The 17,618-nt window shown below is 37.7% G+C and overlaps 2 protein-coding genes across 3 annotated transcripts; one reads left to right on the plus strand and one right to left on the minus strand.

The window, feature by feature from the left end:
* Positions 1 to 1,657: 1,657 nt before the first annotated feature.
* On the minus strand, positions 1,658 to 3,290 carry LOC112177355 (elongation factor 1-delta 1; the record flags this gene model as incomplete). Its single annotated transcript, XM_024315650.2, is given in 7 exon segments — positions 1,658 to 1,775; positions 1,927 to 2,088; positions 2,281 to 2,394; positions 2,507 to 2,627; positions 2,785 to 2,854; positions 3,003 to 3,119; positions 3,265 to 3,290. Coding segments are annotated over 7 exon segments (612 nt in total), but the record flags the coding sequence as incomplete, so codon positions are not given.
* Positions 3,291 to 6,755: 3,465 nt separating this feature from the next.
* On the plus strand, positions 6,756 to 16,541 carry LOC112176625. 2 transcript variants are annotated; one of them, XM_024314654.2, is made up of 28 exons: positions 6,756 to 6,995; positions 7,139 to 7,340; positions 7,465 to 7,601; positions 7,741 to 7,857; positions 8,016 to 8,162; positions 8,320 to 8,691; positions 8,794 to 8,951; positions 9,174 to 9,295; positions 9,394 to 9,485; positions 9,705 to 9,960; positions 10,130 to 10,190; positions 10,973 to 11,118; positions 11,209 to 11,279; positions 11,376 to 11,549; positions 12,337 to 12,408; positions 12,570 to 12,671; positions 12,769 to 12,858; positions 13,390 to 13,465; positions 13,557 to 13,650; positions 13,758 to 13,827; positions 13,984 to 14,163; positions 14,496 to 14,618; positions 14,705 to 14,788; positions 14,881 to 15,065; positions 15,207 to 15,345; positions 15,434 to 15,493; positions 15,665 to 15,769; positions 15,864 to 16,541. In XM_024314654.2, the coding sequence occupies exons 1-28, from the start codon at positions 6,897 to 6,899 to the stop codon at positions 15,975 to 15,977; spliced, it is 3,648 nt and encodes a 1,215-aa protein (XP_024170422.1). In that variant the 5' UTR covers positions 6,756 to 6,896; the 3' UTR covers positions 15,978 to 16,541. The 2 variants fall into 2 exon arrangements, with proteins under 2 accessions (XP_024170422.1, XP_024170419.1); XM_024314651.2 differs by having other exon boundaries at positions 8,320 to 8,951.
* The last annotated feature ends 1,077 nt before the right edge of the window (positions 16,542 to 17,618 follow it).

Raw genomic sequence — 17,618 nt, forward strand, 5'->3', positions numbered from 1 at the left:
AATGCTGATTGCTGAGGCCTGAGAGTAATGCAGAGGTATGCTCTACTTAATTTGGCCTTTTGTTACTATAAATTCTTATCTGCATACTAAGCATATGCTTAGTAGGAAAACAGCGAAGAATAGAGCTGTCCCAGTTTAACTGCTATGCTGGTGTGCAGATTGTGGAAGCAAAGTTGATATAGACGGAATTAACTTATCATGATTTGTTTAGGGTGAAATTATCAGCAATAAGTGCTTATTGCAGCCTACTTGAGCCCATGGAGCAAAATCAGTTTCAGTGGAGTTTTATTTGGGGTATGCAGATTCCTCCTAAGCTGAAAATCTTTTTATGGACTATTTCTCACGGTAAAATCTTGACTAATGTCCAGAGAGCTAGAAGAAGATTTACTAATAATGCTAAATGTTATGCTTGCCCTCTAGTTTGTGAGACTCTTCTGCATCTATTTAGGGATTGCCCAAAAGCTTCTGCTATTTGGAAATGCTTCTGGGTGTGACTTTAGTATTAATATGTTATCTTGGTTGAAGCCCCCTAATGGTGTTATGAAGTTGAATGTTGATGGAACAAGGTCTAACCAATCTGGGCTTATTGGAGCTGGTGGTTTAATCAGAGATCATAATGGTGTTTGGATTTCTAGTTTTAGTATTAATCTTGGAACTGGTCAAATTATCAATGCTGAAGCTAGAGGTATGCTTTTTGGGCTTAAACTTGCCAATAATCTCAACATCAGAAGAATTGAAGTTGAATCTGATTCAGCCATTCTCATTAAACTCATCCTTGAAGGTTGCTCTGATTCTAATCCTTTGGGGGCTTTTATAAAAAGCTGTCAACATTTCCATAGTATGTTTGATGATGTGAGTGTTAAACACATTTTCAGAGAATGCAACTACACTGCAGATGCTCTTGCTAAGGGCAGCTTGAACCATGATCCCGGCATTGTTCTGTTCTCTAGTCCTCCTCATCATGCTTCTAATGCTTTTCTAGACGATCTTTGTAATTTTTCCAGAGCTAGGAGAGTTAGGGATAGCCCTCTGGGCTAGTTTTCTTTCTTTTTCTCCTGTTTAGGCCTTCTTGGCCTCCTTTGTAACCAAAAAGAGAAGAAGAAGAAATTATCAGCATATCTTGTACTCAAAAGTAGATATAGAACTTATCATGATTTGTTTAGCACCCAATTTTTTTGGTCTGTAATCTTCGGTTAGCTCTCTTGAGTTTGTGTTCTGTGTAGATTATGAGAAGTTGATTTGAACGATTATAGTTATACAATAGCAAAAGCTTGTTATGGATGACAACAGTCTGCTGATGTAAATCATTAGAGTTTTCCGAGCACTGCCTTCATTTGATGCTGTAGAATACAATTTTGATGCATTCTAGTCTGAAAGTAAAATGTGAAACTCGTTTAGATGCATTGTAATCTGAAAGTAGAATACAATTTTGATGAAGGAAGAGAGATTCTCCATTCTTCCACCCAAATTTAGGTTTCCATACTTCATAGTTCATACTGGTGACACATATAGATGCCTATTCTCTTTGAGTTGAGAAGTTCTAATAAACTTTGACTCATACTCTAGAAAGGTCAACAATAACCATTCCCCTCACCCTCTAATCGCAAGATTTACATCTTAAAACCATGTTAAATCATTTTGCGGAACCATCAAATTGCAATGTAAACAAAATAAACTTCAAAAGATGCCAGAAGTATCTATCCAATTCCAAGAAACATAATAGGAATTAATATGATGAATTTTCCTAGCAACCGTTGCTACTTCAACTTCAAATCCTGCAATGAGAGACAAGGGAAAGCATAAATCAAAATTCAGGGTATCTACCTTCAACAATAATGAAGCAAATACAGGAGATGCAAAATGATGTGTAAAATGATGATTTGAATTCAAATGATCATTGCAAAAGTACAGGGAAACTATACGTACATATTTTGTTGAAGGCTACAATATCGCAGCTTTGGACATACTCATTAATTGGTTCAACTGTGAGATGTTCCTCAATGAGAGTGTCCACAGAGACCAGGTCATCAACAATTGTTAGCATTATCTGCAACTTCTATATCCCGTACCCAACAGGTACAAGTTTGGCTGCACCATCAATAAGAGAATAACTAAATCAATATGAATGAGTTTAGTGTGAAGCAGAAGCTGAAACTTGCAATATAGAACAATAACCTTCCACATAATGCTTATGATGCACATTGCTGTGCGAATGTGGATATGTTGAGAGAGCTATTTAGCTGAATGAGATAGCTCTAGGAAAACGAGCAAAAAACTCACATGCTCCCCAATGCAAACCTTCCATCTGAACATTTTTTACTGCTTCCAAAAGTTTTTGCATGTCGGTTTCATCATCCCATGGTTTGACATCCATCAGAACTGACGACTTGCCGGCTGAAGATGGGCACGCACAAGAATAGAGTTTTTAAATTCAAAAAGATTTGTGAATGGGGTAGCAGATATACAAAATTACAGGTTAAAAGCAATAACAAGAGCGGAAACTCACACTCTTTCTTTTTTGCAGATGCCTTGACGCAGGCTGCACGTTCTTGAGCAGCCTTCTTCTCCTCTTCGGTTTCTTCACCAAAAAGATCCACATCATCATCATCTTCTTCAGCAGCTGAGGCCTAGAAATAGTATCATAGTTTAACACAGTTATAACAATTACGTGTGACAATATGTCCAGACTGAATATGTGATATTTTATCAAAGAATGTAGTGGCAAGCAAGACTAAAATCAGACGTCCAAATAAGCAGTCAAAAAAGGGGGAGGCTAGACTTTGCCTTTGTTTCAGCTGCTATGACAGGAGCATCTCCCTTGATGGTGACACCACAACCTTCTCCGGAAACACCACTACAACACCAGTTAAGAAGAAACTCACATACATGAGAATGTATTAACAAGAAATACATACATAAATACACTCCATTCCATGGTGCACCTCGAAGACTGACAAAGACAAGTACCACAAACCGAACACTAAAACAAATTAAGAACTTACGAAATCCTCAGAAGTGCCTCAATATGTTTGTACCATCGCAGCACATTCACATATTCCGAGGATGGGGGTTTTGCAAGAGCTGCAAGCACAGTGATATCATCCTTTGAAGCCTGATACGTGAAAAGCAACAATGTTGCAAATTCAAGTCTATAAACATCCCCTGAAATCCTTCTAGTTTCCTCAAACTAAAACCCTCCACAAGAAAGTGCAAAGAGGTCATCTAAAAGACTAATACTATGACCAACTGACAAAAAAAGTTTACCCAGTGATGTAACTCCGAGAAAGTAAGGAACAAATTAACAGTCAAGGATTCCATTAGCAGCAAATTGTCTGCCTTCTTTAGAATAATTCTCTAATCCATTATGGTCCACAATCAAAGCAACTAACTTTATCCAACAACATCGACGTTGAAGATAAAAACGACACGACATCAATGAAAACCAAAACTCATTGTAGATTCATGACTCGTGTACTTATAAAACAATTACTGTCAAGGGTTCTATTATAAGCAGATTAACTACATTAGGCCTATTTCAGATAATTCTTTAACCCCTTTATGGTTCCGAACCAAAGCAACTGACTTTAGCTCTGAAAACATCGACTTTGGAGTGAAAAATCGACACGGTATCAATGAAAAACAAAATGCAGTAGAGGTTCCATGAATCGTTGGCTAAAAATATAGAGACAGGAATGAAATAAGTCTACGAGCACCGGATTTGAGCTTACCGACGAGAGAAGATGATGGAGAGTGAAAGTTTGGAGATAAGCAGTGCGGCACTCTTTTCCCGGGTTTATAGGGAGTGACAGTGCCAGTGACCGGGGCTGTGGGTGGAGATGGACGTAGTCCTAGGTTGGGCCTGAGTGTTCTCATAATCTGATTGTTGGTGTACTCTATTTTAGTTTTGAGCTTATATAAGAGAACGAAGGTTGCAAAAAATAAATTTGAATTCTTTTATAATGCTCTTACAATCTCGATAAGGCTTAGTGACTTCATTTTTTTTACTTTTAATTCAAGTAGAGGAGGGATTCGAATTCGGTCTGCTAAACTTAATGCGAGTTGGCAATATCAGCTTAACATTTAACTTAAAAAATGAAGTTGATAATGTGGTGACATTTCCCATTTACTATGTGAGAGTGTTATAAATTCGAATATGAAAAGTGACGTGTTTTCTTAAACAAATTTTTTGAATTATATAATTGGTGTATCTGAACGTACCAAATTGCATAAAATAAGCATATCTTATTCAATAGAGAGAGAAAAGAGAAAAAAAAATCTCTTTTATATTATTTACTAATATGAAAGTGACGTGTTTTTCTAAGCAGATTTTCTGAATTAAATAATGGATGTATGCGGGCGTGTCAGTTTGTATAAAAAAAATAGGGTTTTTGTCCATTTACCCCATTTCTAGAGATTCTTTTCCTACTTACCCCATTAAGTTTTTTTAATTCTCTATTGCCCAAAACACTCTAAGGAGGTCTTCCCTAATACCCCATTAAGATTTTTTTTTTGTTTTTAATTTTTTTTAATACCATTTTACCCTCACCCCTTGTTACTTAGAGAGAGAGAAAAAAAAATGGAAGAGAGAGAAACCATTGGAGACTTCGCCGGAATCCGGTCACCGGTCGTCGGATTCCGGCCAACTTTTGCCAGAATCCGGTCACCGGTTGCCGGATTCCAGTCACCGGCCGCCGCCCACCGGAAAGATTTACTGCCCCAATAGACATCTATTACCCTCCAATAGAGAGGTAATAGACATCTATTGCCCCTCAATAGACGTTTATTGCCCCCCAATAGACGTCTATTGCCCCCCAATAGAAGTCTATCAGCCATGTATTGCCCCCTAATAGACGTCTATTGCCCACCAATAGATGTCTATTACTCCCCAATAGAACTTTGGGTCGCCGAAATGAGAACTAATATTCCTAAGATTAGACAAATAAAACTGTAATTAAGTAAAAAAAATGAAAAGATTACATTAACTCAAAACGTTTATTGCCCCCCAATAGACGTCTATTGCCCCCAAATATAGATATTAATACTCGATTTCTTTTTTGTCCTATGTAACAAATATGAATATTAATCAAATCTACAATATTTAATCCAAAGGATAGTCATGTAATATCTGCAACTCATATCAAATTATGTCTGTTCGTGGGCTATTGGATGGACAAGAAAGGAGGAAAATAATATTATGGCAAGGTCTGTGTCACTAGATGACTCAAAGTGACCAAGTTTTTGACATGTATTTGATTCATGTGGTTACCATGGCGACCTCTTTTGTATTAATTATAATGCACTGCTGCACACCTAATGATGAAGATGATCAAATCCAGAAAAAAATGAAAAGTCACGAACAGAAGCAACAAAATGCATTAAATTTGACATTTTAATAGCAATAGAAACCTCAAAGACTGCCTCTGGCCCTCTATAGCAAAAGCTTCACAAAAAAACAAGTTTCTAAAGCCTCCCTATTTCGTAAGCAACAAAAACAAAATCAAAAATGGCTTCCAAAAACCCACTGACCCAGTCAGTCAAAGGTGCTTAATTCTCTCCTCCTCCATTTCTCAATGACTCTTTATCACACATACAGACCCATTTTGCTTTTTGGACTAGAGTTTTTGATACGAAATTGTATAATTTGAAGGGAAATAATACCAAGGACTCAAGGAGCAGCGAATCGGCAATGGTGGGTGCCATCTTCAACTTCAGGTAAGCATTTCAACCATTTTACTGGGGTTACAATCTCCTTCTGTCCGGAAAGGTTGCGCCGGAGATTGGGCTTCTCACTAAGCTCGATTGTGAACCTCACAATTACCGCCGGGCTACCTTGCACAATCGATGGCGCTGCCTCGATTGGATCTGCACCTTCGCCGACGTAACACCTCCGTGCGGAGGACATGAGGCTCGAGGTGGCAGTAATGAAGGATCTGCCTTAGAATTCGAGAATTACCGGCCATGTGGCCGGGAAACTTTCTCCGGCGAAGAGGAGAGAGAGAGAGAGTCTCAGAGAGCTGCGTGCCTGTGTTAGCTAGAGAGAGAGAGAGTGGAGAGAGTGGATTAATGATGTAATTTATTTATTAAGTTGAGGTCAGAATGGTCATTTTGCTTTAAATTGGGTTAGTGAGAATAAAAATTTGTTGTTGGGGTAAGTGGGATAACTTTGGCTCATTTTGAGGCTTTTGGTGAAGGACCCAAAAAAATATTTTATATACGAGACTCGTGCAAAAACGCATTATAATTTTCAACCATTGATTGACGCAATTACTAGTAACGCGCCTAGAAATCGTGGCTAGCTTTGCCTTCTCTATCACGAAACAAATCTGCGCATGTTTTGAGAAATGCATTATTGCATGTCCTATGGAAATAAAAGTACCCAAACCAAACATAACAAGCCGGTAAGAGCTTCCTAGTTCCTACCGCTACATGAGGCTTGTCAGTCCACAACTATGAACAACAAAACTCCACCAAGTACATAACACCAACCCCACCCCGCAGTGCAGTTTAGTTACATCCCATCAAACCTCGCTAACGTACACCTCCTGGTCTCCGTCAGTCGTCGCCCCACTAACCTGCGCCAGGTTAGCCTACGCCGTTATCGATCTCCTCTATAAAAGCCAATTTGGGGACATCAATCTTCCATGCACCAACCGAACACCAGAAAGAAAAAGGAAACAGCATTATTTTAATCTCGTTTAGGAACAACACAAACTATAAATAAAACACAAAATCAAAGCCCACCCCCCCCCCCCATAAAAATTAAAAATAACTAAGTCTCAGGGAGAGTCTGTCTTTCTCTTTCTCACATTTTTTTGTTGTTGCTCTCAGCAAACAAAAAAAATAAAAACAAAAAACAAAAAAAGCAAAGGGGGAAAAACAGAAGAGAGAGAGAGAGCATGGTTTCAACGAGGAGAAGTGGATCTCTCTCCGGCAATAACAGTAAAAGATCGTCGTCTTCCGACGACAACAAGCCTCAGTCGCCGAAGCGGCAGAAGGTTCTGTCTTTATTTTTGTTTGAATAGTAAAAATCGGTTCTTTTGTTGGGTTTGGATTGTGGGGAGGGTCAAAGATTGGGTTTTTGGGGTGGTCTGAATTGTGAGATTTAGGGTTTTGATTTGGGTTTCTGTGTTGTTTACAGGTGGATAACAATGGCGTTGGTTCGGAGAAAACGGAGAATTCGAAGGAGGTTTGTACGCCGGCCACGGCGGCGGCTGATCCCGGAGAATGCAGCGCCGCCGGCGAGGCTCAGACGGCCGGAGACGGCGCGACTTCTGTAAAGACTGAAGCTTCTGCACAAGCCGTGGCGGTGACCCCGCCGCCTGTGGCTGAAGGTGCTGAAGGTAGATAGATTGTTGGAGACACTGATGATGATGTGTATTTTTGTTGGTATTGTATTTGAATTCGGGGATGTTTTGATTGATTGATTGAAAGTTTCGGAAATGTTGTTTTTTTTTTTTTTTGCAGGGTCTTCGCCGGCTGCTGTGCTGGATAAGGCGAGGAGTTCCTTTTTGGCATGGAGTTCATATCAGAAGCAGAGCCTGAATTCGGGGAGTTTCGAGTTGACAACACCTTGGTGCAAGCTTCTGTCACAGTCTGGACAAGTAATTTTTTGGTTGTGTTTATGAATTATATATCAGAGGTTGAATCGGAGACTTCTGTGTGATTTGTGGACTGAAGTAGTGAATTAGACGCTTTAGCTTGGGCTTTTGAGGTGCATCTAAGCTCTTTGTTCAACTGCAGAATCTAAACATTGCTATCACCACATCGATTTTTACAATTGGTTCGAGTAGAAGCAGCAATTTCCCTCTGAAGGATAATACCATTAGTGCGTGTCTGTGCAAGATCAAACGCGAACAGGTATTGTTTTGAGAGTTCCATTTCTTACTTTTTGTTGGTAATCTGCAAAACTAATGAGACGTTTGCTCTTATTACTTTTGAATGAAAACCCACTTTGGTGTCTTTCTTTTCTATTTTCCTCTAAAATGTGTGTACTCATTGTTTCTGCACGTGATCAGCGGGAGAGCGGTGCTGTAACCATTATAGAAAGTATGGGAAACAAGGGATCACTGCAAGTAAATGGGGCGCATGTGAAGAAAGGCAACAGCTGCGTGCTCAACTCAGGTGATGAAGTGGTATTTGGTTCTCTGGGGAACCATGCTTATGTATCCTTTATGGGTTATTTCCTTCTCTATTGATTTGAATTATAATCTGAATTGTTTGATAGTACTCTTTGGATGACTTTCACTTGTCCATGGAACTGTATGGGCCTGTAAGAGTTTGTACCCACATGGTTAGTTTCCTTAACTTTGGTTGACATAGATTTTTCAACTACTTGTGGCGGAGGGTGCGGTCAAGGGTGCAGAGGTTCAAAGTGGTGTTGGAAAATATCTGCACCTTGACAGGAGAGCCGGAGATCCTTCAGATGTGGATGGGGCTTCCATACTGGCTTCTCTTAGCATGAGACCAGAACTATCACGATGGAAGTCTGCGGCTCAGACCACCAATAAAGTCCATCCAGGGGCTGAAGTACCAGCTCAGTCTGTTATTCGAGAAGGTACAGAAGTTGAGCTTGAAGAACTCGAAGGCAGCTTGACCCCAAACAGAACAACTGACAAAACAGAAGAGATCGGAGGAATCAACAAGAGTCTTACTCCGGACTGCAACCCAGATTCGGGTGTAGAGGCAGACAATGTAAAATTCTCTGGGATGAATGATTTGCTAGGGCCTTTATTGAGGATGTTAGCACGAACACCTAGTTATAAACTGAAATTGAGCAAAGGTATCTGTAAACAGGTATTGGAAGAAAAAAATGAGTGGACGAGGGATTCGCAGCCAGCATCAACGTCAGGCATGTCTGTGCGGTGTGCTGTTTTTAAAGAAGGCATTCATGCAGCAATTCTTGAAGGCAATAGCATGGATGTTTCATTTGATGATTTCCCGTACTATTTGAGGTATTCACTATATGATCTGTTTACCATCATGTTGGTGCATGTGTTCTGGCTAAGTAAATTGACAGATCTTCTCATTTGCTATAAATGCTTCAGGTCTATATGTATCTTGTTAGAGAACCTCGTGATTATGAATGTGATTATGCCTATCACATACTGTTGAATGTTGATTTATATTGTTAATTTCAAAAATGCACTAGTGGCTTATTTATTTTTAAATTGCAGTGAGAATACGAAGAATGTGCTGATTGCAGCTTCATTTATACACTTGAAACATAAAGAACATGCAAAGTATACTACAGAGCTTACCACTGTGAATCCTCGAATATTGCTCTCTGGTCCTGCAGGTGTGTATATAATGCTATTTGTGATTATAAATATTACATGTAATGTTTTGGCTTTTTGCTTCAAAATTTATAGTGTTGGTTTCTGAATGCCTTTCTAGGGTCTGAGATATACCAGGAGATGTTGGCAAAGGCACTTGCTCAATATTTCGGGGCTAAGTTGCTCATATTTGATAGCCAATCACTTTTGGGTGTAAGTAAATAACAAGTTCCTGCACTGGCTTAAGTTCTTCCTTCTACTTTACTTCCTGCTTTTTTTTTTTGGGGAAATTATTCTTGGTTATGTCCACAGAGTCGTAATTGTAGTTAATTTTTAATGGTTTTATTTATTGTTATCTATGTTCTTTTTTACTTTTGTTGTTCATTGTTTTTGCAAGAGCTAATTAGGGAGAATTTTAAAAAATTTTAATAGGGTTTGTCATCAAAGGAAGCCGAGTTGCCCAAGGATGGATCTAATGGAGATAAAATAAGCACCTTGGCCAAACCAAGTCCTGTTTCCACAGACTTGTCTAAGAGCATTGATCCATCAGTTTCTGAGCTAGAGGCACCAAGGTTGGCGCCAAGCTCTTCAAATGGACCTTCATATGGCCTGGAATCCCAACCTAAGACGGAGATTGACTCCATCGCTACATCCTCAGGGACATCTAAGAATTACGTGTTTAAAATAGGTTTGCCAATTTGGGATTTTTTTTTCCTGCTGCTCTCTGCCCCTTGCCAATCTACAAGTTTCTGCATTTCTTCTTCTTCTTCTTCTTCTTCTTCTTCTTCTTCTTTTTTCATAAAAATTTGTTTAGAAGTATATTCTTAGCATGATTTTCTTACAAATGCAACACACAGGTGACAGAGTAAAGTTTATTGGTTTATCTTCGGGCAACTTATATCCTACAACATCTTCACGGTACAGTTCTTGTAAAATCTTGCGGTTCTATATTTCTCCTTTTTCAAAATGACTGCTTTGAACTTGATATATCTTTTTAGAAATTCTACTGCACTGGCTGCTGTAATATACTAATATGTTATTTAGAACTGTTCATGAAATTTCGGTAGATTTTTTATGCTGCCAGTTGTTTAAGGGCCTCTGTGCCAGTGCTTTTAGAAGTGCTGAAAGAGCTTTCAGGTACTCAAGAGCGCTTTTGGCAGAAATTAGTTTTAGTATTTATTGGGTTGTAGAAGCACTTTTAGTGCATTGTAGTGTTGTTTCCTAAGCACCTTTAGTTTAAAAAGGTTTACACAGTGCTTGAAAGAAAAGCGTTTCTAGCAAAACCGGTACCCAAGCAAAATAACTTGATACAAAAACCACTGCCAAATAGGCCCTAATTGTTGCATCTTTTTGTTGTTTCAGACTGTAGGATGTACATTTCATAAGTTTCCAATATGATTTAGTAAAATGAACTTTGTGTTTTTGTTTTTCCTTGTATCATTTAGGAACGGTTTTGGGATATTAATTAATGTTATTATTTATTAATGTTATTATCAGAATATAATATGGTTATTTGTTAAGTACAAGTGATTTATAGTTTCTGCCTCAGTATAAAATCCCTTGATATTGAATGTCATAATCAACTAGGATTGAGGATAATCTTGTTAATAAACTGTAAACTTTGGTTGCTCCTATAGTTCAAATGGCAACCACCTACTTAATCTATGCAATCTCTTAGAAATGTTATGTTACTTTTGCAGGGGCCCAGTACCTGGAGCCCGAGGAGAGGTTGCGTTGGTTTTTGAGGACAATCCTTTGTCAAAAATTGGTGTGAGGTTTGATAAACAAGTATTTGATGGTGTTGATCTTGGGGGTCTTTGTAAAGGAAATGGATTCTTCTGCAATGGTATGATGCGCATGGTTGTGTAGCCTTCAATTTGTAATAATATATTTAATCCTTTCACCTTTCATAATTTTCCATTTTTCCTCTCTGTAGCCTCCGATCTTCGTTCAGAAAACACAGGTGCGGATGATCTGGATAAATTACTGATCAATACCTTGTTTGAGGTAGCATTATTTTCCATCATAACCATCACTTTTTTGTTTTCTTATAACAATATTTTATCAGCTTCTCATAAATTTACTATATATGATCTATTAAAGGCTGTACATAGTGAGAGCAGAGGTTCTCCTTTCATTTTGTTCATGAAAGATGCGGAGAAGTCCCTTGTAGGAAATTCAGATTCATATTCCACATTCAGAGGCAGACTTGATAAGCTGCCTGATAACGTGGTTGTAATTGGCTCTCATACTCATACTGACAATCGCAAGGAGAAGGTAATATTTGTTTAGTTTCCGCATTTGGTGACCTATTGAAGAAGCTGCTTCTTCTTTCATCTCATATGTTGACAGCATGTATGTTGAATTGCTATGTCATCTTCTAAGCATACTCAACTTGAAATAAAAAAAGAAGTAGAACCTGAAAATGAAATTTGATATTGACAATTATGTTATGTGAGTGTAGTAAATATACGCAATGAGGTTATACATGTGGAAACAATGTGGTTTATCATCTTTGTAGAAGGAATCATGCATACCCAACTAGATGATCACAATTCAGTATGTTTGGTTTCTACAGATCAGGACTATGCAATATGGTTTGTCATCTTTGTATTAGAAGTCTACATACTCGTTAGCACCGTTGTCAAAACTTTGTTATGTATGATGCCATCAATACCAATTCTTTTTAGTGCATTGATTATATGTGGTTTGAGAGTATGCTTTCCAGCATTTCTTTCTGCTCGAGATGCTGTATTACTGTTGTCTTGGTGATGCGTAATATTTTGAGCCAATATTAGATTTATAGAAATGCAACCTATAACATTGTAAGGAAATAGTAATATTACATTAGGTGCAACCAAACATGGGATAGGTGGTAAAAACTGGTACTAGTTAAATTTCTAGAGAGAGGGAGGGGCATGGATCTGTATATAGTAGACTGTTTATATTCAAGTAGGATGAGCTACAGCTTAAGCACTTTTGTGTTTCTTTTAATTTCATCTTCAAAGCAGATTTTGTTCAAATGTTTATGATAATCTTGAATGTTCTCTCCCATTCTTTCCAGTCGCATCCTGGTGGTCTACTTTTCACAAAGTTCGGTAGCAATCAAACTGCTCTTCTTGATTTGGCTTTTCCGGTAATGCTTATGCATTTCTTGCAAATGTTGTGCTTTTATTTATGTGTTTTTTTTAAAAAAAATTCTGTAAGGGCTTAGTTGAGCACTTGAGCTCAGTTTATCTTTAAATTATGGGATGGTGCTGTTTTGCTATGTTGAGTGTGGATTGTTCTTGATTGCAGGATAGTTTTGGAAGACTGCATGAAAGAGGGAAGGAAGTCCCCAAGGCAACAAAACTTCTGACGAAACTTTTTCCTAATAAAGTAACCATTCATATGCCACAGGTTTGTGTAGTGGATTCTCTATGGACAGAATTTTCTTTTTCCTTCCATTCACTGGTTATTTTCTTAATATGTTATGAAAGTTCATTAACCATTGCAGGATGAGGGACTTCTTGTCTCATGGAAACAGCAATTGGATCGTGATGCCGAAACCCTCAAAATGAAGGGAAATTTGAACCACTTGCGCACTGTGAGTTTCTTTCGGTTTGACAACACCTTTTCCTGTATCATATATGTGGGGATTGCTGTGCACATTACAATGTAGTTCGGTTTTTCGGGGAGTTGGCCAAATTCTTGTTGGCTCGAATAATTCTTCTGCTAATATTTGAAACCTTGTCTTGTGTGCATTCTGGGGCATTACTGCTGTGTATGGTCTGGAAGGTGTTTGGGCTAGAATAACTAATGGTAACCCTATGGGCCCCTGGATTTACTTCATCCCAGAACTACCTTACATATTCCTTGCAGGCTATACAAATCAACTGTCAAACACTTCATTTTTTTTTTTAATATTTGTGTTAATGAGGGTTATATAAAAGTTGACTTGAATAGAACAACTGATAGCCTTTGTCCCAAAAAAAAAAAGGTTTTGACAGTTGAGTTCAGAAATACAATTTAAATAGTCATAATTCAGGCCTCTTGAGTTCTCTTATTTATATAGAAGTTTATGGTTACAGCTGCCGAACTTTAAAGATGATAATCAAGGTGTGTTATTCATTTCTAGGTTCTGGGTCGGTGTGGGATGGAATGTGAAGGACTTGATACGCTAAGCATCAAGGACCAAACACTTACAAATGAAAGTATGTTGCACTTCTGATGTATCAAGCATCATTTGGTTTTGTCTTGTTTTTGCTATCTTTGATAGTTTATGTATTATCTCATGTGTTGCAGGTTCAGAGAAGGTAGTAGGATGGGCATTAAGCCATCATTTAATGGAGAATCCTGAAGCTGATCCAGAAACTAGAGTTGTTTTGTCTGCTGAGAGGTAATTGACCGGTCATTTCTTGCCATCTTCCTGAATAATTGCTAGCTGAAATATCAGTTATTGGATGGATATTACACAGTTGTAATGCCGTGTTGCAATTCTGGCAGCATCAAGTACGGACTTGGAATCTTACAGTCTATCCAGAATGAAAATAAGAGCTTGAAGAAGTCACTTAAGGTGATTGGCTATCCTGCATGCAACTGGTTTTGCGTTTCCAACAACTTTTACACATATCGTTCTTTTTCAATTTTTTTTTTGCAAGACTTTAAGTAAGTCTTCATTATTTTAGTTCTTCATAGTGATTTGTCTTTTCTTCTTTTGGGATGAAATCAGGATGTTGTCACGGAAAATGAATTTGAGAAAAGGCTTTTGGCTGATGTTATCCCACCTACTGACATTGGAGTTACATTTGATGATATTGGCGCTCTTGAAAATGTGAAGGATACATTGAAAGAATTGGTGATGCTGCCTTTACAAAGGCCGGAGCTTTTCTGCAAAGGGCAATTAACCAAGGTCTAAAGCTTTGTTTATATTGCAAAAAATAAGCATTATATATGTTTAGAGTGTTGTAGCTGTATTATTGTTGTCCTTTCTTGCATCCTGGGTTCATTAGGGTAGAGTTTAGTATGGTTTAGGATTTAGACCTTTGTTTTTAGATACATGGGTGCAATTGTCACTAGGTTGACGAATTTTTATTGCTGCAATTGCCACCGAGTTACAGTTTGCAGGGAGTTACTATTTTACTTGAGAGTTCTAATTTTAACTACCAAGCTCAGTGTTATTATTTTAATCAGCTGCTGTTGAGTGTATCTGATTAGAGTTGTTTATATGTTCTCTGCCTCCAGCCTTGCAAAGGGATCCTTTTATTTGGTCCCCCGGGGACAGGCAAGACAATGCTGGCAAAGGCTGTGGCTACAGAAGCTGGTGCAAACTTCATCAACATATCCATGTCGAGCATCACATCTAAGGTTGGGAATTTTAAATTTTTGGTTGACTATCTCTTGAAGTGATTTCATGTAACAACTTTTAAATCATGTCACCTTCTTCACTGCAGTGGTTTGGTGAGGGTGAGAAGTATGTGAAAGCTGTTTTCTCTCTAGCTAGTAAAATTGCCCCTAGTGTCGTATTTGTTGATGAAGTAAGTACTTAACCCACCCCTAATTTCCCTTCAACAATTTATATTGGGACATTACTCAAATGGTATCCTCTCATTATTGGAGCTTCTTATAGGTTGACAGCATGTTGGGCCGGCGGGAAAATCCAGGGGAGCATGAGGCAATGCGCAAGATGAAAAATGAATTTATGGTAAATTGGGATGGGCTACGAACAAAAGAAGCAGAACGAGTTCTGGTACTTGCAGCCACAAATAGGCCTTTTGACCTTGATGAAGCTGTCATTCGAAGGCTGCCCCGAAGGTAAACATCAAGTCAAGTTGGGACCAATAGTTTCATGTATCTACATAACTTTTCTCACCATATTTTTTTCACATCATCCCACACTTTTTGTTCCTTTTACTACAAGACACCACTTGGTTTATGATTAGTTTTCTTCTGCAGGTTGATGGTAAATTTGCCAGATGCTCCCAATAGGGCAAAGATATTAAGAGTCATATTGGCAAAAGAGGACTTATCTCCCGATGTTGATTTCGAGGCAATTGCGAGCATGTCAGATGGATATTCTGGAAGTGACCTTAAAGTAATATATGTGACATCATTTTTCTTTTTTACTTTATTAACTATTGTTTTAGTGGCTGTATATATTAACAATTACTATTATATTGTAGAATCTATGCGTGGCTGCTGCACACCGTCCAATTAAAGAGATTTTGGAAAAGGAAAAGAAGGTATGTGTTTCTTTTTTCATTAGACATTTGAAAGCAAACTGAACTGTTGTCTTAAATTGTTGATGTGTTTCCAAAGTTTGGGATGGGCTACCCAAACTTAGATATCACATGTTTGTTAATCAGTTTAGTTCTGAATAGAAGCTTTGATTTGACATTGTACACTGGTGCCAGGATCGTGCTGCAGCTATAGCAGAAGGTAAACCTATTCCAGCATTGAGTAGCAGTGGCGATGTTCGGCCTGTGAACATGGATGATTTTAAATATGCTCATGAACAGGTAAATGCATATGAACATCATTAGTTTGCTCTCTCACTCTCACTCTCGTTGTCATTGCCTTGTTTTGATTTTTGAACCTGCTATTTGGAATTAGGTATGTGCCAGTGTATCATCGGAGTCTGTCAACATGACAGAGCTCTTACAATGGAATGAACTATATGGAGAAGGGGGTTCTAGAAGAAAGAAGGCCCTTAGTTACTTCATGTGAAGATTTCCGGTGTACAAAAGGGTTTTTTCAATCTTTTATGAATATTTCTTTCCTAAATTCTCCAGTTCTCCCAGAGCGAAGAGCCCCATGTGCGAGAAAATTTGCCCTCCATCTGAGGGCTTTCTGGGGAACCATTTTGCCTGTAAAATGAATGTTAGTTTGTCAAGCTGTCTTTTTCCCTTAGTTTGATGGTGGCGGGTACAAGGAAAGTAAAGCCTTCCAAGTAAGTAGCATGGCTTCACTGCTTGCGTTTCGTTCCCCATCCTCTCTCCGACCGCATAAAAACATGTCTGTTGAATCTAAGTTTACTGTAAGAGATCATAGAGGAACAAAGATGAAGTTGGAACAACGGCCTTGTGCATATAGTCATTTTTTTATTGGGTTTGTCGAAATTGAACAATAAGCAATTGGTAACGATTACTCTGACCTAATTTTTTCTTAGCATATGTATAAATATTAGTTGCCATTAATCTTCTTAGTGGACTCTGGTCTGTTGCCATTGGTTTTGCAATCTATGTTGCAATAAAGTTTCCACCAATACATCTGGTGTTGTTTTCAAATTTACTTTGAATGCTGTTGATGGATTAATGTTTTCTCAATATTGAGTTTATCCAACTTTTGCTGGTTGAGTCCACAAACTGACTTAGAGTTCGGAAGTTGTAATTTTAGCAGGGTTTAGGACTACTAAGTAGATAATCTTGTTTGTTGGATTCACATAATTACAGAATTAGAGCTGGTGGAAATTATATTCTTCCTAGATACATCTTCTAAAAGTTTGAAGATTACCATAGACCTTACACGCATTACTTGTAAGTTATAACTATAGTGAATATCCATCCGCTCCCCTCTAGAAACCTAACATATGGTAAATGCTTATTTAACTCGGGAGTTATACACTGCACTTGATGTATTGATGCGTCTTTAAGGACATTTTATTTTTTAGGAAATTATGACATTATCTTAGTCATTAGTTTCATTGTAAGGCTCTAATTTTTTAATGTAACTTTAAGTTTTATTTTTCTTTTTATGCCACTTAGTGATATAAACTTATTTATTTATTTTCATAGTAAAAAAAATATAAAAATTATTATTACACTTCATATCTCAACTTGGGTTAACCGGATTTCACAACTAAAAAAAAATAAAAGTTCCCAAGATTGATTACTATTGACTAAGGACTATTTGATATTTATTAAAATCGCATGTTTTTATTTTCTTACGAAAATTTTCCATCATATAATAATAACTTTTAAACATGTCTCGAACTGTCAAAATTCAAAACTACGACAAAATTATTTTTACATCTTTTTAAAGACAGAAAACTATATATTCATTAAATAAGATATTGCTGCTGTGACTAGAGTCAGAAGATCTGGCATGTGCTCTCACACTTAGTTGTTCTTTCGCTTTTGTTTGGGTCTTTTTGATCCCGCTTTTAAAAAGGCAGAAAACTATATATTCATTAAATAAGATATTACTTTGGGGAACCTTTATCATGCTCTTGGACTAAATACCGAAATCTCTAAATTATATATCTCCAAAAAAAAAAAAAAAAAAAAGAGGTTGAGTATCACTAAAGCTGTAGATGAAGTCAGAAATCGTTATTATATTATGATAATGGCTCCATATAAATAATAAAAC

This window comes from Rosa chinensis, chromosome 7, assembly GCF_002994745.2.
Source record: "Rosa chinensis cultivar Old Blush chromosome 7, RchiOBHm-V2, whole genome shotgun sequence".
In the NCBI taxonomy this organism is placed as follows: Eukaryota; Viridiplantae; Streptophyta; class Magnoliopsida; order Rosales; family Rosaceae; genus Rosa; species Rosa chinensis.

Bases quoted from the DNA above. Each gene is read 5' to 3' on its own strand.
- LOC112176625 (XM_024314651.2), top strand. From the start codon at position 6,897: ATGGTTTCAACGAGGAGAAGTGGATCTCTCTCCGGCAATAACAGTAAA. The intron at 7,602-7,740 runs GTAATTTTTTGG...GTTCAACTGCAG, and splicing joins TTCTGTCACAGTCTGGACAA to AATCTAAACATTGCTATCAC. The intron at 12,672-12,768 runs GTTTGTGTAGTG...TAACCATTGCAG, and splicing joins TAACCATTCATATGCCACAG to GATGAGGGACTTCTTGTCTC.